Raw genomic sequence first — 23,405 nt, 5'->3', positions numbered from 1 at the left:
AATAGATTTAATTTGTTAGCGCTTTTACAGGTGCTCAAAGACACTTTACAGATATAGTGAAGGGAAAAGAAAATGAAGGAACAACAAATAAAGATATAGTTAAAGTTAAAGTGGAAATATGTTCAATAAGTGTTGGTCCTTTTTAAACTGATTATAGTATGTGTTTTTTCAGCTTTTTATTAGCTGCTCCACCAACAAACTGAGACTTTAGAAAAGTGTTCCTTCTGTTTTAATTAAATGATTAATTAATTTGAATGAAATCCTCAATTCATGGTGGGTTTAGTTGCAGCGCTGCACTTCAAATCCAGACTGTGCAGGTCAGACAGAATCAATAGGTTAATTTGGTTTTATCCCCAAAGGCTGTGTCTAAGTTAATTTCAAACTAGAGAAGGTTGACACTTGAAAACCTTCACATTCACACAGATTACTAGGATCTGACAGAGGGGGCGACTGGCTCCATACATCTCTGCTTTCACTCTCAGTGCAAATGTGTGTTTAGACCTTTCAGTAAGTGCCGCTGCATTGGAGAACACCACACATAAATAATGCACCAGGCTTGAACAGAGGAGGTCAGACAATAACAATGTACAGGTGTTCAAAACAAAACGAGGCAACTCATTCCAACGCTCAGAAGATGCTTAAATATTGCAGGTAACACAAACAGGAAAGCTAAATTCAATTAGGGTCATCTAAAACTGTGGCGCAGTGGGTAGTGCGTTGGGGTTCGGATGAGGGGGTTACAGGTTCAAACCCCACTGCAGTCAGCATGTCGTTGTGTCCCTGGGCAAGACACTTCACCCCAAATTGCTCCTGTGGGGATTGTCCACAGTATTGAGTATGTAAGTCGCTTTGGATAAAAGCGTCTAACAAGTGACATGTAATAGTAAAGTATTAAATGTGCCAACTGCTAGGACTGTCTTAGGGAAGATAGCTTTTAAATGCGCAGCTCCTCTGTCTTGGAATAGTCTGCGAATTAAATAGAAACTGAACAATCTGGTGCCACTAAATATTTTTAAAGCTCGGTTGGATGCTACTCAATCGGAAGCTGTTGGTACCTGTTCATGTGGATAGTTATTGTAAATTGTAATCCCTGTAATGATGCTGGATGATGTCCTTTTGTTGTTCTGTTTATGTTTTTTATGTTTCATGTGGAACCTACTTGAGCAGGTCTCCCTTGAAAAAGAGATCAATGATCTCAATGGGATTCACCTGGATAAATAAAGGTTTGAAATGAAATGAATACTGTATATGGATTCTGTGTTTTCAGCAGTGATTCATTTTCTTTAAAGTGAATACGTTTCTGTCAGCATGCCCTTCCTAAAATGTATGAATATTTGAAATAATATGAAAATAAGCGATTACAAGCTAAATCAGGTTCATCCGTGTTTAATCACAACTACTTGCTGAACCTCAGTGTCTAATATTGGATAGAATGTGTAGTCTACTGAGAATAGTGCAATATTTACCCTTACTATTCATGGTTTTACCTTACTGGTCTAATGCTATTCATCCTGTTCATAACATATAATTAACCACCAATGTGTCGGTCAAGGTTTGAACTCTTCAGTTCCTTTTATGTCCCACCTTCAAAACCGATCTTGATCTTTTCACCTTCTTTGTTCAATAATTCCCTTCTTCTCGAGATATGATTTGTTTTACACTTTTATCATTCCAGCTTGTTCGTCAAAGAAATGAAGTAAAAGAAAGTTCATACATTGCATGAAGTGTGTTCAAACATTGGCAAACACGGCAATGGAAGCATTCTTTCACACTCTAAATCAGGGGTTCCCAACCTTTATTGTGCCAAGGACCGGCAGATACATTAAAAAAAAATCGTGGACCGGTTGTCAATTTCAACTGATTTTAATATTTTAATATTTGCAACAGAGGCTAATTGTATGTAACAGCCTGCACAAATAATAGAACAATATGCATCCAAAACATATTAACAACGTTTAAAAAAGAACCGATGTCGTTTTTTCGGAAAACCAAAAAACCGACGTTATTCAGTTTTTAAACCAAAACGGGAAAACAGATAAATCAACGTTTTGGTTTTGTTTGTATGATTTACGGATAATCCAGTGATGGGAAAACGAGGTGAAGGCGCAATATGAAGGGTGTGTGTGTGTGTGTGTGTGTGTGTGTGTGTGTGTGTGTGTGTGTGTGTGTGTGTGTGTGTGTGTGTGTGTGTGTGTGTGTGTGTGTGTGTGTGTGTGTGTGTGTGTGTGTGTGTGTGTGTGTGTGTGTGTGTGTGTGTGTGTGAACACCTGCATATAGGCTACCTATGGAGTTAGCCAGATGTGTGTAAATTACTGTTCAGGTCATTTGAAAACAAATGCCGGTGTCAGACACACACACACACACACACACACACACACACACACACACACACACACACACACACACACACACACACACACACACACACACACACACACACACACACATCATGCGCCTTGGTGACTGGACATCTCCTTCATAAAACTAATAAAAGGGGGAGTAATCGGGCAGTTCGATGTGTGTAGAGGTGTGTGTGGTTAACACGTAGCAGCCTCACTCGCTGTTCTGATGAAGGTAAACACAGCGAAGGCGTAAAAAGGCACCGCTCTCGGCGCGCTGGTGCTGCACTTCTCAGAAGCGGAGTTACACGTCTCGCTGCCTCCTGATGCTGCAGCCATTTCATGAAGTGAAGGAGGCTTTCCTTCTATAAAACAGCTGCGGGCAGCAGATACCGTGAGAGTCCCGGAAACAAATTCATAGATCAAGGCAGACTGGTTTACTCTCCTGTTTTGCCGATCCGGTGCTTAAACATATAGCTCTACACCCCTGGCCGACATGTCCTTAAAATTAAGTCTGATTTTGAAATATATCTCAAATAATGTATGCACTGCCATTTCCCCACATAAACATAACAGTCTGCAATTAAACGATTGTCTCCTGTGCGGTCCTTTTCCTACTTGGCGCACCGGTAACTTTCTCCTGCGCACGAGAGGCTGAGACCAGGCTGAGCCGCCGAATCCCTCGGAACATCATAAAAGCCATTTTCAATGGTTATCTGGTGAAAGATGAACTAGGCTACTGGATGAAATAATATCACTGGTATAGGTGCGAACATTAAACACTTTTTGAAAAAAATATTATGATAAAATATTTTTATATATTTATAATTCTGCAAATATTACGATAAATTCACAGCTATTTCGCGGCCCGGCAGTAACACCTCCGCGGCCCGGGACCGGTCCGTGGACCGGGGGTTGGGAACCCCTGCTCTAAATCATAAAGCTTTCTTTAAAAAACAAGAATGATGAAGCTTTAGCACGGTGGCTAAGAAATATCTCCTTTGACCACGGTTTATGTAGCACTCTGTTGCTTATCTCACACCAGCTCATCAACCTTTCACTCCAGGACTTCCCCTCTCTCTCGCCGACTTTAATGTCCTGCTGCTGACACACACATCCCTTCATGCCGCTGCACCCATTTCATTTTCAGAGCCCCTCCTCCTCTGTCTCTTCCTCTGGCCGCTACTCTGTCCCCAAATCACCCTGCCTCTGGAATGCACCACCCATATCCATCTGTGATGCCAGCGCTATCGATTGTATTGAACTGTTGCTGTGAAATGAAAAATTGCCTCGTGCTGGAATTGATAAAGTAGGCAAAAATAGCCGAAAAGGACAAAAAACAGATGTGTGAATAATTGCATCAATGAAGGCAAGGCAAGGAAAGGCAAGGCAAGTTTATTTATATAGCACCTTTCAACACAAGGCAATTCAAAGTGCTTTACAAAAAATGAAAGACATTAAGAAAATGGCATTTAAAATCAGTCATTAAAAAGAAAAGCTAATACAATAAACATTAAAAGAAAAAATACATGGATAAAAGTTACAGTGCATTCTAAGATATGAATAGTTCAATTAAAAGCAGCGACAAAAAGAAAAGTCTTCAGCCTGGATTTAAAAGTAGAGTTGCAGCGGACCTGCAGGTTTCTGGGAGTTTGTTCCAGATATTTGGAGCATAATAACTGAACGCTGCTTCTCCATGTTTAGTTCTGACTCTGGGGACAGAAAGCTGACCAGTCCCTGAAGACCTGAGAGATCTGGATGGTTCATAATTTAGCAGGAGGTCAGAAATGTATTTTGGCCCTAAACCATTCAGTGCTTTATAAACCAGCAGCAGTATTTTGAAATCTATTCTTTGACACACAGGAAGCCAGTGTAAAGTCTTCAGAACAGGAGTGATGTGATCCACTTTCTTAGTGTCAGTGAGGACTCGAGCAGCGGCGTTCTGGATCAGCTGCAGCTTCCTAATAGATTTTTTAGTGAGACCTGTGAAGACACCATTGCAGTAGTCGAGTCTACTGAAGATAAAAGCATGGACAAGTGTTTCCAAATCCTGCTGTGACATTAGTCTTTTAATCCTAGATATGTTCTTTAGGTGATAGTAGGCTGATTTAGTAACTGTTTTAATGTAACTGTTGAAACTCAGGTCAGAGTCCATGACTACACCTAGATTTCTGGCTTTATCTGTTGTTTTGAACATTGCAGACTGAAGCTCAGCGCTAACTTTTATACGTTCTGACTTGGCTCCAAAAACCATTACCTCAGTTTTATCTTTGTTTAATTGGAGAAAGTTCTGACATCCAGTCATTGATTTGTTCAATGCACTTACTCAGTGTTTGAATTGGAGCATAGTCTCCTGGTGAAATTGTTACGTACATTTACGTAAGTTGCTTCACTTTGCTCAGCGCTAACTTTTATACGTTCTGCCTTGGCTCCAAAGATGAAGAATGAATGTGCAATATTGGATTTATAGTTGAGCTGTGATAGTGTTCACAGAGCAATACAAAGGTTCCTACAGAGGGTTCCAGCAAGGTCTACATCTAAATGAACATTTAGAGACATATTAAATATATAGTTTAAAGATCCCTACGCTCAAAAAACATTTTTTAAAATAAAATGTCCGTCCTAAACAGTACTGACGACGTAGCTATGAAACATGTAAATCGATAATTATCTTATACACAATGTCCTACTTCGAAAGAAACAGTCTTTGACACAACATGCAGCGAAGAAACCTGAAGACTCCAGTGCAGCGTGGAGCTGTCAGAGTGTGCATTAACATCGTGAAAGATTTGACCGGAAACATACAGGTTGTGAATGTAAACCAGACCCTTTAGTACCCTTTACCTCTACCAGACAATCCCACTTATATTTGCATGCAGAGCAGTAACACTAACACACAACAGACACAAAATGCCAACTAAACGTTCTGGTCTGACGTGTTTGCTAGTTGCAGATTACGATGCATCAGTTGTGTCCCATTTTTCTTCTAAAGGAAGAAACAGAGAAGACGCAAACATTACAAAGACCTGCTTCCACTTTGTATGTGTTTAACAATATATTCATATATATTCTATCTTTGTCCCTCACAGAAAAGCCTTTTTCGGTGGAGCTGAGCTGCGGGGCGGGGCCCAGTCATGTAGTGTTGGAGCCAGGTTCGCCCCTCCTGCTGGACTGCAAGCTTGGGGCCACTGAGACACAGTTCAATGTCACCTGGTTTCAGGATGGCCAGCGCCTGCCTCTGGAGGGGGGGCGCTTCCTGCAGTATTTGCCCAACGGATCCCTCCTCCTGCTGCCGACCTCTAAGGAGGGCCAGTCCCCCCACCAGGGAGTGGAGGGGGGCTACAGCTGTGTGACTGCTAGCGCCCTCGGAGCCCTGACCAGCCGGACTGTGAATGTTCTCCTAGCAAGTAAGTCTCATATCATCTATGACAATGAATATGTATCAAAATCAATGCATTTGCAGCATTGATAAAGCTACCGTGATTTGTCTAGAGTTTACTGCTTTGGGCTCCAATCCCAAAGTTTAAAAAGTTAATTGATGGATGGATAGAAAGTTCCACAAACGTTCTTACCATAGTTGCTTTAGAGATACAAAGTGTAATAGAGTAGAACGGAAACTATTAGGTAATCAATCAATTAGTTAATCTACACAAAATGAACCCATCTGATAATGGAATGATAATTTAGTCACTTCTTTAAATAGAAAAGCCCTAATATGAATGGATCCAGCCTCAAATGTGGATGTGTTCTGCTTTTTGGAGTCCTCTATGATGGTAAATTGCATTTGGTTGCATTTGCCCCCTTGCTTGGGCAAAAAACGAGTTTTGGGGAGGTCACCATTGGCTCTCGGACATTGCTCACTGTTTTCTGCCACTTTGTTGAGAGACACTAAAGTGAAAGCTACAAAATGTGTTTTTGAGGTTAAATTAAGTTCTTCTTCCATCATGGTGATTATATCACGAAAATACAGTTACTTTTTGTGTTGTGGGGTATCTGTTTTTCTTGGCAGTAAAAATGCTCAACATTTCAGGAAGAGGGAGGTCGCACTGTCCCTTATGTAATGGAGGAATATTGGTTTGATTATTGGTTTGATTCATCCATTTAGAGTTCAGCATGCAAACACACACAAGCAATGTGATTTGTCCGATTTGTCAAGGGATTTCTCTCTCGTCGAGGGAGATGAACTTGCTTCTACTGTGCCTCAGATAGGAGACTTATCCTCTGATTGAGTGCTAGCAAGTGTCCTGGGAGTAAGTACACTTTTAAACATCGGTCGGCTAAAAGGCAGGAGGAAAACTGGGTGGAGATGAAAGAAATGTACAAGAAGATCCAAGGAGGCCTCTTTCACTCACACTCTTTAAGTGGTCATCTTTATTTAGTCATTAGCTTTGTATAAAATGAGACAGTGCTCTTTGGGGATGCCCCTGCTTTTGTCAGCTGTCACAAGCCTATTCATGAGGATCTCTTGTTTGAGGAACACAAAGGAGTAAAGGAGGCGAAGGGGGGATGTGGGATGAATGGTGAGAAGGCAGAACAGACTGAAGAGAGTTTGTGGTGATGGTGAAAGGAAAGGCTTCAGACACCATTAAGAATGACCTTTGTGTGTGTGTGTGTGTGTGTGTGTGTGTGTGTGTGTGTGTGTGTGTGTGTGTGTGTGTGTGTGTGTGTGTGTGTGTGTGTGTGTGTGTGTGTGTGTGTGTGTGTGTGTGTGTGTGTGTGTGTGGGGGGGGGGGGGGGTGGGTGTGTGTGACCTAGCATTACTATACATGTGGGGACCTAAATCTGTCTACACAGTCACGTGTGGGGACTCGCCTCCCTTATGGGGACACATTGGAGGTCCCCATAAGGGGGATCATTAATTTTAGGGTGAAGACTTGGTTAGGTTTAGGATTAGGTTAATGTTAAGGGTTAGGCATGTGTTGGTTAAGGTTAGGATAAGTCTCCAGGAAATGCATGTAAGTCAATGTAATGTCCCTTGAAGTGATGTATACATGGTGTGTGTGTGTGTGTGTGTGTGTGTGTGTGTGTGTGTGTGTGTGTGTGTGTGTGTGTGTGTGTGTGTGTGTGTGTGTGTGTGTGTGTGTGTGTGTGTGTGTGTGTGTGTGTGTGTGTGTGTGTGTGTGTGTGTGTGTGTGTGTGTGTGTGTGTGTGTGTGTGTGTGTGTGTGTGTGTGTGTGTGTGTGTGTGTGCGTGCGTGCACGTCATTTCATTTCATTTCAAACCTTTATTTATACAGATAAATCCCATTGAGATCATTGATCTCTTTTCCAAGGGAGACCTGCTCAAGTAGTTCCACATGAAACATAAAAACATAAACAGAACAACAAAAGGACATCATCCAGCATCATTTACATAATTATCCACATAAACAGGTACCAATAGCTTCTGATTGAGTAGCATCCAACCGAGCTTTAAAAACATTTAGTGGCACCAGATTGTTCAGTTTCCATTTAATTTGCAGACTATTCCAAGACAGAGGAGCTGCGCATCTAAAAGCTGTCTTCCCTAAGACAGTCCTAGCAGTTGGCACATTTAATAAAACCACAGCATTCGATCTCAGGCAGTAGCCACTTACAATTCTCCGTGAGATCAAGGAGCAGATATAAGATGGAAGTTTCCCTAGCATGGCTTTGTATATAAAAATGTACCAGTGACTGAGCCTCCGTACAGTTAGTGAAAGCAAACCAGCCCTTGCATACAGGGTACAGTGATGGGTTAATGCTTTACAGTTTGTCACAAATCTCAGTGCGCTGTGATACGCAGCATCTAACTTGACCAGGCAATTGGCAGGTGCATTCATATAGACCAGATCCCCATAGTCCAGCACAGGTCAAAGGTCACAGAGCCTTTTCCTGGCCTCAAGCGAGAAACAGGACTTGTTTCTGAAAAAGAACCCTAGCCTAACCCTCAGCTTTTTTAGCAGGTTATTGACATGAAGTTTAAAAGTGAGACAATCATCAAGCCAGATACCAAGGTATTTGTAACAGGCAACCACTTCAAGTTGTGTTCCTTGCGTAGTTACAATATCTAAAACAGGCTCTGGTGTCTTTTTTGCTTTTGAAAAGAGCATTCCCTTGGTTTTATCCACATTTAAAAGAAGCTTTAATTCAGAGAGCTGAGTCTGAATAGTGTTAAAAACAGCCTGTAATTTAACAACAGCCTCTTTAATGGAGGGACCTGCACAATACATCACAGTATCATCCGCATAAAAATGTAAAGTAGCTTCATCCACATTATCACCTACGCTGTTAATATAGCGTGTGTGTGTGTATTAAATGTGCATGCATGAGAGTGTGGCGTTTGAATGAAATCCGCAGCGAAGGCCTATGAAGTGGATGTGACCAGGCTACAGGAGGTCGAAGCTGAACTGCTCCAACATTGAGCGGACATTCTCATTTCCTACTGTGTCTTCTCCAGCAGAAATGAGACTGGAGAGGGAACGTAGCAGAGATCACATCTGTGAAAACACATTACGAAACCCACCTGCTCCAGTTTCCCTGTCGCAGTATATGATGCGTGTGGCCTTGTATAAAAGCATGTCAATGTGTAGGGAAAGGAAAGACACAGGGAACGAGACTGGCTCACTCTTTAGATACGGACAAACAGGAATTCAGAATCCAACTCGCTCTTCTCTCTGCAAAATGCCAGAGGAGGCACACCGTGGGCACGTTACATCTCCCAAACACATCCACGGGTAAACGATGATGCAGGAGAAAAAGCAGCTTTTAATGACCAATTAACTTTTCTCATTATGGGGCTGCTGAGGTGAATGTTGATATATCCTAATTCATACCAGCTTTTGCAAGTCATTACAGTCAAATAGCTGATGACATAATTATAAAAAAGGGTGCGCTCTCGATAATAAACAACCTGTGTACTTTATACGTGTATACATTGTGGGGTTTTCATGACGGTGTATCCCTGTTTTTTATTTAAAACTAACGTGAGGGTCATGATTTCAGTAAAAACATACAATCGTCATTTCAAATCTACGCACGCCATGGCTTCGAAAGATGAAAATATGAGGAAGAGGAGGAGGAGGATCAATGCTCAACATGAGAAGCGGTAGTTCCGGAACATCTAACAATATAATCGAATGTACCGGCTGAAACATTTTACAAAAAGTGTGTGGGTTTGTTAGAAATAGCTTTCGTTTTTTTTTTTACGAATGATGAATACATTCTAGGGTCAGAGTGTAGCCACGTAATAAAGCTTAAAAGGGCAGCAAAATGTCATACCACACATGTTTCGCAGTTGCTGTAACAGATATCTGTTGAGGCGAGGGGCACGCTTTATGGGTTTTCACACTGTTAGTCAGCCTGAAAGCTGGGTAGCAGAGGGGTCACGGGGGGAATTATCTGTTGCACAAGGGGAGGGGAAAAACGCTGCAATCTGATAGCTGTGGGGCCAAAGAGTGGGGCATAGATAGAGGGACAGACAAAGACAGAGAACAAGTCTGGGGTAAAGTCAAGGGCAGGGGGGAGGGAGAAGCAATGAAAAAGACAAATGAGAGTGAGTAAACACATATGTGGGGACCTTTTTTTGTAGTGCATTGAATTGTTAGACACTTTTCATAGAGCAGTGCCCAGGGAGCTGCCTCACAACGTGTTTTCTAAAGACCTTGTTGCTAGGATATAATTGGATATGTTTGACTTGATATGTCACCTTTTGTTGGGAGAGTTACTTTGAAAAACAGCAGGGTGCCGGGCGCTTCTCTCATGGAATTTCATTGCGCGGGGACTTGCATAGATTCCTGATAAAGACTAATGATTATGCTTTGACAGGAAGGAGGTGGAAGTCCTGCCAGTCGCCATTGTTCCATCGCAGCATGGGCAAAGTGTCTTCTCCGAACACCGCCCGCCTCCTAAAGTTTTCTCATCTGCACTCTCGCTGCTCAGCTGTTGTTTACCACAGAATCGGCTTTATTGCCAAGTAGGTTTACGCATACAAGCAAGCATGTGTTTGGGTCAATGCGTAAGCAAGCACAATAAGAGGAATTCAGATTTAAAAAGGAGCGAAAACATAATCATTATTTTTTAAATCGCTATTAAAAAAAAGAAAAATATTTAAAAAGAAATGTTTGCAAATGTTATGAATATACAAAAAGATAAGTCCCATTCAAACTTAACCTAACAATCAACAATGTGCAGTTTATCAGAATGTAAGGTTTCAGAGCTGTGCAGTTGAACAGGAATGTGCAAAATATAAAAAGGAATGTGAATTTACAATATGGAATATGATCCGCCACACACACATACACACACACTCAAACACACAGCATCACACTGACAATCATATGCTCACAGTCATCCAGGAATACAATCACATGCAGTTCTGTTCAGGCATCAAAGAACACACTTGAGTCAACACTGAGGTACAAGTAGCTCGGCACACATGTACTCAAGTTTACACGTGTGCACTCACACACACACACACACACACACACACACACACACACACACACACACACACACACACACACACACACACACACACACACACACACACACACACACACACACACACACACACACACACACACACCTACACACACGCACACGCACACAGCTGGCACCCTGTCAGTCTCTCTGGCAGTGATTCAGTCGGTGTGTTTACATGGGGGCATCCTGCTGTGTAATGGCTATATGTGGCCGCGGTTAATCATCAACTGTTCCTGCAAAAACTTGCAGCGCAACAATCACTGCAAGTGTTTCTGAGATGAATCAAATGTTTTCTGCTGCGATGGCCAGCCTCTGTGAACCGAAACTTTCTCCCAGCACAGTAGGAAAACACAGATGGCCAGTTTGTTGCCATGACCAACAGTTGGTGTGAAAGGATTAGGGTAATCATGCATAGTCTCCTCGAGCTTACAGAGGTTAGGAAAAGAAAGCTTGTTCAAAAATTGCTTGAAAACTTGATACAGTCTTGTTATTGGTTGCACGTTTGAAAGTACCCCAGGTTGAACATTTGTGGCGTGTAATATCTCAACAACTATTTGCTGTGTTGCCATGACACTTCAGACATTGATGCCACCCTTTAAATACATGATATGATCTCTTAACGTTTCCACTGGTGCTATTGTCAGGTCAGAATTTAGCTTTGTCTCATGGTTCGGTTTATTCCCTTTTTTTCTTTGCTAATTGGCTAATGTTAGCATGCCACCTGCTGAAATAGGGTGGTATAATCGCGTCCTTATAACTGCTCAACATCTGCATGTTAGCATTGTCAATGAGAGTCTACAACCGCATTTAGTACATTGCACCACTGTGCCTGAGTGCAGTCTCACAGCTGCACTCGGCAGACTCTAAGCTGTGTTTACTTGAATGTCAGTGGACTGCAAGACATCATGGCTCATTTACATGGCTTGGTCCTAACAAGAGTCACCCAACAGAAAGAGCATGAAAGACCAGGACTATCCTGTCTCCAATAGAAACGCTTCCAGAATCACTTGGATTCAGAGCAGTAAACAATGTACGTGTAACCTCTAAGTAAGATCTAATCTGTCGGCAAAAGGCCTTTGCAATCTGTGTAAACTATAACACAACAGTATCTCTGCTGCCAGCAGCTTTCTTCAGATGTGTGAATCAGATTAGTCCTTCTTGCCAGTTATGTTTCTGTTTGTAACACAGCTGTATAATCTTTACATGTGTTCATGCTGTGCAAATCTGGTGTGATGAATCAGGTCTGCGATTAGCCCCTTATGAGGAAAGATGTTACAGAACAACATAAAGAAACCACTAAGCGGATGACTGATAACAAACCACTTTATTCTAAAGCTGCATTTATCTATTCCAATGTCTGGCCTTTTCTTTGGTACATTTCCTGGAGCACATGTATGTATGGGAAGATGTACAGTCTTCATGTTGGCAATGTTAGTTTTTCTGCCACTTATACATATATAGTCCTTTCTAGTTATATATCATCTGGGATTTGGAGTCTCCTTCTGTTCCCCTGCTTTCTTCCAGCCTCTTGTTTTCTTTCTCTGCGCTCTCCTTTCATCCACCCCCCACTCTCTACTCTTCAGTCAGAGCTGCAGGCAACCAGTGTTGTTCTCTTCTCCAGCAGCCTGTCGGGGTCAGAGGTCAGAGGCCCTCAGACAGCGCTCACTGCTGCCCCCTGGTGCTGGGTATTATCTACAGGAGAAGGCTTTCCCATGCTGTGAATGTGTTGATGCCTTGAAAGTTGGAGCGCTGCCAAGACTCAACCTGGAGAGAGGAATAAGCTAGCCAAACCTGATTAAATCTCCAAATGTATCCTAATCAGGACATTCAAGGGTATTTAAAAGGTCTGAACGAGTCTATAATTAAATTACAAAATGGAAAACGGTACCTTTTAAAATCCCTAAAATGGACTGATTCTTAACCTAATTATGCTGGTTTTAGAATAAACCAATTAAAATGAAGAATCTCCAATACATGTTATATTTTAAACCACATTTTGAATGGTCTCAATTAGGTTGAACACACAATTAATGTAGAACCCCTTCCATGACCACATTGGTTTTGCAGCCCATTTAATTGTAGGTACTTGGTGTGTGTGTGTGTGTGTGTGTGTGTGTGTGTGTGTGTGTGTGTGTGTGTGTGTGTGTGTGTGTGTGTGTGTGTGTGTGTGTGTGTGTGTGTGTGTGTGTGTGTGTGTGTGTGTGTGTGTGTGATCTATTTGGATTCTGATGGAAACAGAGCTGTCCAACAACTGTGGACCAAACCTTCAGAACAATACTGTCTGTCTCATCTTGTGTGACCTACTTTAAACCCTGTAGACCGTGTCCTGCAGGTAGACAACATGACACACACAAGTCAGACCATTACAAATATGTCATTTGCTGGAACAGTAATTTAGAGATGGGCTCCTTTTTGTCTGTCTTTTGGGAAATCATCAGCTCTGTGTTGATAGATACTGTACCCCCCTGACCTCTATCCCCTCTCTACCCCCCAGGTCTGTCTAAGTTTCATCAGGAGCCATCGCCCCACACAGTGCCCGCTGGGGGGGCTGCTCGCTTCGAGTGCCAGATTGAGGGAGTACCCACACCTGTTATTACCTGGGAGAAAGACACAGTGGCCGTCCCTGAGGAGACAAGGTGACCCTTTTATTTGTTTTTGTCCTTCACCTTCTTACTTTTCCATCTTCTCTACCGTGATCTCATTTTCTAACAATGAATAACTGATGCGATACTCAGGTGTGTTTCAATTAATTTGAGTGCATATTCATTTTGTTATTGTTTGTATTACCTGATACTTTTCCCTTTGTGTGTGCACTCTTTAATATCTTACTGCTGTCCATTACATAATGACATTAAGTCATTCAAATGATTGATATGATACATCTTATGGGACTTGAATTTCTACTTAAATTAATTACTACAAATTATTATTATTATTATTATTAAATGATCTATAGTTTACTAAAATGCTTAAACAGTTAAGTCTTAAGTGCTTATTTAATGCCAGCTGATCTCAGAGAATGTGATGTGAAGAATACTGTTGTATTAAACTATGGATGGCTACGGTGGCCCTCAACATTTGGTTTATGCAGTGCAGAAAAGACTATTCATTGCTACAATATACAACTGCAACAGTCAAAGTGTTTGCAGTTTAAATAAATGTTGTCTTTCACACATGTCGAGAAAGGGAAGCAGACGACACACTTAAAGGTGGGGTATGTCATTTATTTCAGAAACAGTTTTTGTTATATTCCATGGAATGCTCTTAACATCCTGATAGCGATGAATATATGAAATGCTTTGACAATAAATACAAAACAAATTCATCTGTGGAAGCCGCTGTAAAAAGCACGACCAAAGCCCGGCTCAAATAACTGGACGGCCTTCCTGCCTGTCAGCCTTCCATCTGTGCACAGACTTATCTCGTTCCCTCATTGGTCATGTGCGCGTTCGTGTGTGTTGGAGGAGGGGCCTGTGAGGAAGTCTGAAGGAAGGGGCAGATTTGTTCCGGTTGTGTACTTTCAAATTCTAGCGCACTCGAGCTGGTTTCTCCAAAATTACATACCCCACCTTTAAATGTACTTGTTTATCTAGAAAATGTAGCTTTGAGTTTTTGTATGTATTCATTGCAACCCATGTGCTACTGTACATATATATGATTTTACACTGTAATATGTTCCTTTAGATTTTCAAGTTTAAAAGGGGAAAGTCTCTTTGTATAATTGTCTTTCATCCCTCAATGCCACACTGATATTACTGGATGTATGAAGTTGACACTCATTCCAAAAGTGGTTGTTGGATCAGGGGGTCACAGGTTCAAACCCCACTGCAGTCAGCATGTCGTTGTGTCCCTGAAACACTTCACCCCACATTGCTCCTGTGGGGATTGCCCACAGTACTGAGTATGTAAGTCACTTTGGATAAAAGCGTCTAACAAGTAACATGGAATGAATGTAATGTCGTGTAAATGCCTCTGATTCTTAGTTTTGCTGTTTCCATACTTTCTTTACTGGCAGAATATCAAACTATATTGTCAAAATGTGATTTACAATTTTGGAAGGGCATTAGTGAAATCATTTCAACTACTGTCAGAAGAGCAACCTTGAGCTAAAATAACACTGCCGGTACATTTTCAAAATGTACTTCTCTGATGTCAGCATAGTCTCATTTACAGGGCCATTTAACCATTGACATGTCAGTGTGACTCTACCGGCTGCAGAGCCTTGGAATTTGTCTCCAGCCTTATTGCAGAGGACTAAGTGCTAATGGCTGCTTCAGCCCTACATGACCTGCAAACAGCTAGCTGCTTATGAGGTCTTATTGGTGGGATGTGCTTCTCCAACCTCAGGCGCTGTTAATGGCCTCTCACAAAGATGAGGCAAGGAATGGCTGATATATATCACCAGCTTTTTCTCTTTCTGTTCTCTCTCTTGCCTTTCTGCCGTCTCTTACTTTTCTCTTCACGATCATCCCCTTTACATTTCTACAGTATTTCTGCCACTCCTCTATCCCCATGTTCTCCCCACCAATCATTACTCCTTGTCTTTGCTCAGCACATCTCCACTCCCTCCCGTCTGAACAGACTACTAGTGGTCATATCCTGGTGGGACTAATAGGCTGCGATAAAGACGATAAAGGCATCACATTGCCCGGTACCCTGGGGGCCTGTAGTCTGGAACATTACCTCCATAAGAGAGGGAGAAGTGGAGAAGAGAGTATTATTCAAGTAGAAACAGTAAATATGAACAGCAGCACATATAATTATTTTACAATACAAATATATTTTAGGGACGGGTGACGCAGTGGTCTGTGCATCCGATCATCAGCTCGGAACATCAGGGGAACTCCAGTTCGAAACCCGTTCCCGCCCCCACTGCGTCAGGCCGTTGTGTCCTTGGGCAAGACACTTCACCCGGATCTGCTCCTGTGGGTAATGTCCACATGTCATGTGTACTTGTAAAAGTGCCTCGATGACTTTGAGGCGTGAAGATGGACTGTGTGGCGCAGTGTGCTGTGCAATGATCATCAGATCAAGGTGTGAAACCCGCCGCTGCTGCGTCTGTAAAGCCGGTGTGTCCTTGGGCAAGACACTTCACCTGAACTTGCTCCTGTGGGTATTGTCCACAGTATCAGTATCATGTATGATATATATGTAATGTGTGTATATGTGAAAGCGCTTTGAGTCATTGAAAAAGCGCTATAATAAAATGTAAGGAATTATTATTATTATTATTTTGGAGGGCGTCTTTGTCCAGAAATCAGCTTTCATCTTTATATATATGTGTATTTCAATAACTTTTTATGTTGCATGACTTGTAATTGCAACCCCTTGTTGTAGTATTTGCACACAATAGTCTCTCCTGAATACAGAAGGGTGGGGTCCTGTGAGGACCCAGAAAGATCCCTGCAGAGCTGATCACCATGATGTGTTTTATGCTTCGTGGCACTAAGCCATTTGTTCAGTTGTTTTTCTTTTTGTCATTCACCTTCTTACTCTTTCTCACCGTGCCACCTCTCCTCTGTCATGCCCTGTGTACAACAGGTTCATTTCCCTTCTTAACGGGGTGCTTCATATACTGGAGGTGACCAAGGAGGATGAGGGTGCCTACCGCTGTGTCGCGTCCAATTCTGCCAGGAAGGACATCAGTCATGAAGCCAGGCTCACTGTCACCACAGGTGAGGCCTGTTGTAGAGCTGTAGTGTGTTTGAATAGGCAGCCGGGCCCCGCTGGGAGCTGCCAGCCACCCTCTAATAACCTAATGTGAGTTTTTAGGACTAGATGCTTGAAAATGATCTGTCTAGTGCTAAAAAAATGGCACTTTCTCACCATGTGTTTTGATCAATCCACTGTTTACATTGTTTGTTTGAAACTATGGTGAAGAACCTTATTTAAAACTGGAAAAAGAAAAAATTCTGGCAAATATTTTGAGATGGAAAGTTCCACATAACACCATTGTTGTATGACACTTTAAACTTTCCCTCTTCAGCTGATTTGAATGGGAAAATAAGTAACAATAAGTAGATCAGGTCTTATTTTAGTAGAGGACGCATTCCAATCTTTACTTCAGACTCAAGGTCCATATCACAAAAAGACAAAACACACATCAATAAATAAGATAAAAAGCTAAACACAAAACAGATAAAAACAAACAGATAAAAACATAAAATCAGTCCAATCACAGCGAGCCACACATGCTCACCGTCTGTAGAGGCTGTTGCGCCAATGTCTCCAAATCATGGAAGAGAACCGGGTAGAACTCTTCAGAGGGTTAATTAAAATCGAGATAACACGATTGTCCGAGTCTTCTAGGCGACACATGAATCTGTACATTAACTTTCTTAAAAGGGCTTGACAAGTAGCTACCCCCAAGTTAACAAACAGCTGGCTGGCACTGTGCCATCTCGGTACCCTCAGCAGCAACCGTAAAGCATCGTTGTATGCAACTTTTAGCATTATAATAGATTGCATTACAATGAAATACAGTGGCTTTGTACTCGTAGACTCTTTTGTGAGGATTGTGATTCCTAGTAATCTAAGACTGTGGAAGCTTCATCTATACATTGCAACACAGTAGCTGATGCTGCACACATATCTTGTGAATAGGGAACCTATGGAAAAGTATCTAGACCAATTCCTCTATTCCTTTATGTATAATACAACAGGAAATAGCGAGATATAATGGCTTTAATGTGAGGAAAAACTACTCTTTTCATAAAAGTCCAGCCTACATACATTTTACAGACCGTTGCTATGCGTTCCCTATGCAATGCTTTTTCTATACATGTCCTGATTTCTAATTAAAAGCATTTCTATGATGCAGAGCACTTGATGATGTTTTGTATGAAACGCTGCTAAGTGCTGTGCCTTGTTCTTGCCTGTCCTTCAGACTTAATTTCCCTGATACACAAAGATATCAAGAAAACAATGTTGACAGACAGATTCCAACGTATTCTCCCTTAAGCACCTGTCACAATTATGTGAGCATCGTTTCACCCACATGACTCATTCTCCCTGTATGTAATGGAAAAAAAAGCAATGTTTCAATTTAGTGACTCAATTTAAACTTGGCACATCCCAAGTGATGCGTTTCAAATACAAAGTGTATTAAGAAGTAAGCGCTTCTGGAAAATAAAACTGCACAACGGATCATTTTGTACCAGCCACAGCAAATGACTGTCTGTCATGTCTGTCTCACATTACAGAGCCTTTGTCCTTTTTTGCAATTTACTTAATTTAAATATAATACAAATGATATTTATCTTCAAGCCACTGACAAGAAAACAAATCTTAACCTCAAAATGTCAATCGTATGGCAACAAATAAAAGATAAATGTTACAATGTGGAGTAATTATGCCCAAATCAATGAAACAAGAACAACATGAAATGATTGATGCTTTTTACAGAATGAAGGAATATCTTTCAGGAAACATTTTTTGACCGTTATGACACAGTTCAAATCCTTCTTCCGCTGCTTGCATCATACAAGGACTTACATCAGTGGATTACATCGTGCTCTGAATCAGTGAGACGACAGTGAGGTGTGATTTGACCATTAGGCAGCCCGCGTCGTATTATCTGCCTCTGCAGCTAGAGACCAATCAACTGTAATTGGCTCCTCTGCGGGAACCATCAGGATGTTTTGAGCCACAGCCTTTGTGTCTTTTAAAAAAAAAAAGAAGAGAGAGATGAACTGATAAGGCCGACGGAAGTGAATCAGATACCACATACTGACTTTTAAAAACGTTGTTCCAAGTTTTCAAAAGCCCCCTTCTTCATTTGTATTACGTTTCTCATGCCTGTATCTTCCTTTTAGTACAAGTATACAATAGAAGGGAACATATCCTCTTTTCTTTTCGACAGGCGCTATACTCTAAAGATAGTCAAGAGCTTTTTGGAAAAGGAGTTGGGTAGATACAGTACATTTTAATGGAAAATCCAACCAGTAAAGACAAGGGGGAGACTACTTAAAGCTCTCTTGAGAGCCATTTCAAGTAACAGATGTCAGATCTCTTACTTCATTCGCTTCCACTTCAGAGTTCTATGAAGAGGACATCTCAACACCTATAGCCACGCTTGCTGCTGAGGTGCTCCACTCCACGTTCTTAACATATAATGTACTCCAGCTGCCTTAAATCTCCACTTTATAGTTACACCTACCTCTTCCCCAGTTTCTACATGCTTACAAAATCACCCTTACCCATCATATCCACATAAGACCCCTATGGAGATGCACCCTGCAGTCCTTTCAAAAGCAGACTGACCCACTTTAAGTCTTATGCATATCCAAGGATTGCTGTATGTAATCTTAATGATTAATATATAACATGCCCGGCCGTGCTCTGGAGGTTATTAGCAATATGTGCTGCTGAAGTTCAGTCCTACCAAACAGCTGTACCTTGGGGAATGATATGCTCTCAAAATAATAGTCTCTTTTCCCCTCATCCCATAAACAATATGCTTTCATTGGCATCCTTTGTCACTGAAGAGCAAAGAAGGGCCTCAGCTCTGTAATTGAGGTCCTTCTATTAACTGAGTTTAATGGTCTACCTTTTTCTCTCGAAAGACACTGTATATTGCGTTCTCCTTTTCTCCCCCTCATCCTCATGTTCCAAGCCTGTCTGGGCTTTGTCAGGTTTGTGTCAGGTGCCACCAAGTATCATCATGGTTTCCTCTAACGATGTCTACCCTCTTGTTCAGCGTTTATTTACCAGTGTTACTCTGAGATGTTTACTGCAACCTGTACATGAAATGATTCCCTTACATCAAAACCTCTCTGATAAAGATTTCCTATTCAGGTCTTATCCATTCACAATAACCACTTCGAATGGATGAAGCCTCAACGGGATAGCAATCAGACACTGCAGAGACTCTTGTTATAATGAAGTGACCTGCTGTGTGAGAAAGGAACACTGTCTCGTGCAAATACTCGCTAAGGAGTTACTGTAAACTCCTGCAAATGCATCTCCAAAAGCTCCGCTGTCTTCCGCCTCACTGCTGATCTGGATTATCACCTCCTATTCCCTTTATAGTCCAAACAGTCCATTGGCGGCTTAATCAGTTATGTACCACAATTAGGTATTTGTATCATCTAAAATGAAGCCCCAATATTACTGTGTATCTCATGTGCATTGCTCGATAATAGGAAATGCAAATCATAATGGGTGTTAACAGCAACCACGTACGTATACATACTGCCATCCCCTGTGTTAGTGAGTAGAATACGAATTGTGAACCAGTATTGTAAGGGTGACAATCTTTGAATCGTTCATTACATTGCATTTAGCTGACGCTTTTATCCAAAGCGACTTACAATAAGTGCATTCGACCATGAAGATACAACCTTGAAGAAAACAGAATCTTATAAGTACATCAGGTTTCATAGAGCTAAGACATTTCAAGTGCTACTCAACTGGCTTTAGATAAGCCAGTCCTTTGTTAGCATATAAGTGCTTTGTTAGTAATTCTATCGCTCGAAGTGGAGTCGAAAGAGATGAGTTTTCAGTCTGCGCCGGAAGGTGTGTAAGCTATCTGCTGTCCTGATGTCAATGGGGAGCTCATTCCACCATTTTGGAGCCAGGATCATAGAATTATCATTCATTATCAAAGTGAAATCCATTTCTTAGTACAGTTGTACCTAAGAGGGCCTGGAAGTCTCTACATGCTGGGGTTATACAAGGAATAGTTAGAAAAAACTAAAATGGCAATAGTGTTGGATAGCTGTTGCCCCATAATAAGGCATAACTTCCATGTGTTCACTCCTTTGGTGAAGGATTGGGGATTCAATCAAAAGAAAAAACTGATTCTGAAGTTGGGACCAGGCTGATAGCATCGATCATTCTGTCAGGTACAATCTCAATCATATCTAATTGAGTGGCAGGAGGTAGAGGGGGTCATCAACCAATTGGAAGGTTGATGGAGGGAGGCTGTGGCACAGTGGGCTAGTGCATTGGTGTTCGGCTCAGGGGAGCACAGGTTCAAACCCCACTGCAGTCAGCATGTCATTGTGTCCCTGCAAGACACTTCACCCCAAATTGCTCCTGGGATTGCCCACAGTACTGAGTATGTAAGTCGCTTTGGATCAAAGCGTCTAACAAGTGACATGTAATGTAATTCATTCCTAGCTACTACAGTCAAGTGTTGGCCAACATACTGATCCCTGAAGTGGCAGCAGTGTGTGAATGTGTGTTAATGTTTATCCTGATGAGGTGGATGCCGACTTATGAATGTAAAATGCACTTTGAGTGGTTACATAGACTAGAAAGGTCCTCTCTAAATGTGGTCAATTTCATTTTTACTGCTACACAACACCAAAGTAAACATTTATATTTTTGTTCTAGGCTCTACCGAAGCTCTGAACGGAGTTGCGATTGTTGCCCCGCCTCAGAATGCATCGGTGGTGCTGGGCCGTCCCGCTGTGATGGAGTGTATGGCACAAGGCCAGCCGAAGCCTCTGGTGTCCTGGAGCAGACAAGGTAACGCTGGCAAACGTTCTTACTCGCTTTTTTTTTCGCTCTGGGGTTCCCTTCCTGTTTGTTTTTCTTATTTTACAGCATCTGTCGCACTTCCATTATCTGTGCCTCGCTCTCTGGCTATACGTCTCTCACACACAAAGAAAACACATCAAGGCGTCAGGACACAGATTTGTGTATCCTGTGGCTGCAAAGTTGTTGTTTTATTGGTGATTGCTGTCTCCTTCTCAACTAGTCCAGTGTTTTTCTACTGTTTTGTGCGCTGCGCCATGCTTTACAGGAGGTGATGTGTCATGTTAATTCATTCATACCTGCTGCTTCTACACACAGACACACAGTCTTGGTGGGAATGCTGTCAAGTTAAACTCTTGGATTCCTTTGTGATGTGATTTGGCAAAATGTCTGACATGTTTTGTTTAGTGCTGCATCTGATTTATTTTTTCACTACATATTATTTTCTGTATTGCGTTCAACAACAGCACAAAATGGCGGACAGACTAAATAGAGGTCTATATAGTGTATAGTGAACGGTTTTACACACAGCCTGGGAGTGTGCCAATGCAGACACCTCAGTGAACCTGGAGTAAAAAGTCACAGAGCCACCTGTTGGTCAACTTGTGGGATTACAGGTCAAATCCTCTGCTCCTCAAGTGCTGCCTCTCTTTCTTCTTTGTTGTTTTTCAGGCAACTGAAAGCCTGGAAATTGATCTCCACTTTCCTCTGTGTCTAATTCCTGTTATCTTTCATCTTAATGATCTGAGAATGTCCTGTCGTTCTTTGTTACTTGCTTCTTTGATCAGATGGAAAGCCCATTTCTACTGATGTGGTTGTGCTCGCAACTAACCTGGTGATTAGGGACACGAGGCGTCACCATGCCGGCGTCTACGTCTGCCGGGCCAACAAGCCCAAGACCAGAGAATTTGTCATTGCTGCTGCTGAGCTGCATGTGCCTGGTAGGAGACGTGTTGTCATTTCTGTAATGACATAGTAGATGTTTCTGTGGACCCTTAAGAAGTTCTGATGCTACTATTACTAAAAACGATTTTTATTTAAATGTAAATATTATCTTAAAGCATTTCTCTTTATTTTATAAAAGGCATATCTAATGCTTTGTGTCGTCCCTTTTACATTAAAGTGCACATAATCAGTGTCTCCTGTAAGTAAGAGCTTTGTTTCCTACTTCCAAAAGCCCCTCCAGTGATCCTCCAGCCCCCAGAGACAGTGTCCCTCTCCAGGGGAAACACAGCCAGATTTGTGTGCAACAGCTCAGGGGAACCTCCTCCGGTGTTGCACTGGCTTAAGGACGGTCATCCCATTAAGTCTTTCAGACGGGTGAAGACCCAAAGCCCTGGGGTCCTGCTCATCAACCAGCTGGCCCTGGAGGACGAGGGCTACTACCAGTGCATAGCAGACAACGGGCTTGGCACAGCCTGCGCAACTGCCAAGTTGACGGTCATTGTGAGGGAAGGTCTGCCAAGCCCTCCGCGCCACCTCTCTGCTATGCCCTACTCCAGCACAACGGCCCTGCTCGTCTGGGAGAAACCTGAGTACGACGCAGACCAAATCATCGGCTACTCTGTGCACTGCCAACGCGCCGCAGGTGTGTCCCGATCTGTATGTGTAGCTATCCAGTTAGCCCAAACATCCTGAAATAAAGCCTTTGGGTAACACTTTATATCAAGGTTCACTTATTCACCATGTTAATTAACATATTAGAGACCAACTACTAGCTTATTTGTTATGAACAAGACTTCACTTTAAAATAGGGAACATATTCTGAGTTAGAAATACCAAATGTCGTGTTATTTTGACACCATTAACACTTGTCGTTTCATGTATTGTAAACATAAGAATATACCATATTTGTTTGGTGTTATTATGGGAGAACTACTATTATTGTGGTACTGCTGCCTTATTAGGTCCATATTGAGCATATTGAGACCAAAACAACTTCCTTACTTACCATAAATACGCACTAATTAGAGGGTTAATAAGGAAAAACTCTTAACTAATGGCCTAGTACTGGGAGAATATGGTCATGTAGAATAAGGCATTAATAAGTGTTTTATAAGGACTAATAAAGAGCTAATATACTGCTAATACGCATTTAAATTAACAACTAGTTGATGGTGAATATGTGTACCTTATTATAAAG

The 23,405-nt window shown here is 41.9% G+C and overlaps 1 protein-coding gene across 2 annotated transcripts in view; it reads left to right on the top strand.

Annotated features, from left to right (window-relative positions):
* igdcc4 (immunoglobulin superfamily, DCC subclass, member 4) overlaps nt 1-23,405 on the top strand; it is a 56,317-nt gene that overhangs the window by 20,927 nt on the left and 11,985 nt on the right. For both annotated transcript variants that reach the window (XM_071207200.1, XM_034079336.1), the window contains exons 2-7: nt 5,429-5,746; nt 13,275-13,416; nt 16,322-16,455; nt 21,119-21,253; nt 22,051-22,203; nt 22,440-22,850. In XM_071207200.1, the coding sequence (XP_071063301.1) occupies nt 5,429-5,746; nt 13,275-13,416; nt 16,322-16,455; nt 21,119-21,253; nt 22,051-22,203; nt 22,440-22,850 (1,293 nt within the window). The remainder of the gene's footprint in view (nt 1-5,428; nt 5,747-13,274; nt 13,417-16,321; nt 16,456-21,118; nt 21,254-22,050; nt 22,204-22,439; nt 22,851-23,405) is intronic.

Source organism: Pseudochaenichthys georgianus, chromosome 3 (genome assembly GCF_902827115.2).
Source record: "Pseudochaenichthys georgianus chromosome 3, fPseGeo1.2, whole genome shotgun sequence".
Taxonomy (NCBI): domain Eukaryota; kingdom Metazoa; phylum Chordata; class Actinopteri; order Perciformes; family Channichthyidae; genus Pseudochaenichthys; species Pseudochaenichthys georgianus.
The sequence above is the reverse complement of the archived record's forward strand: the minus strand, read 5'-3'. Positions and strand labels throughout refer to the sequence as shown.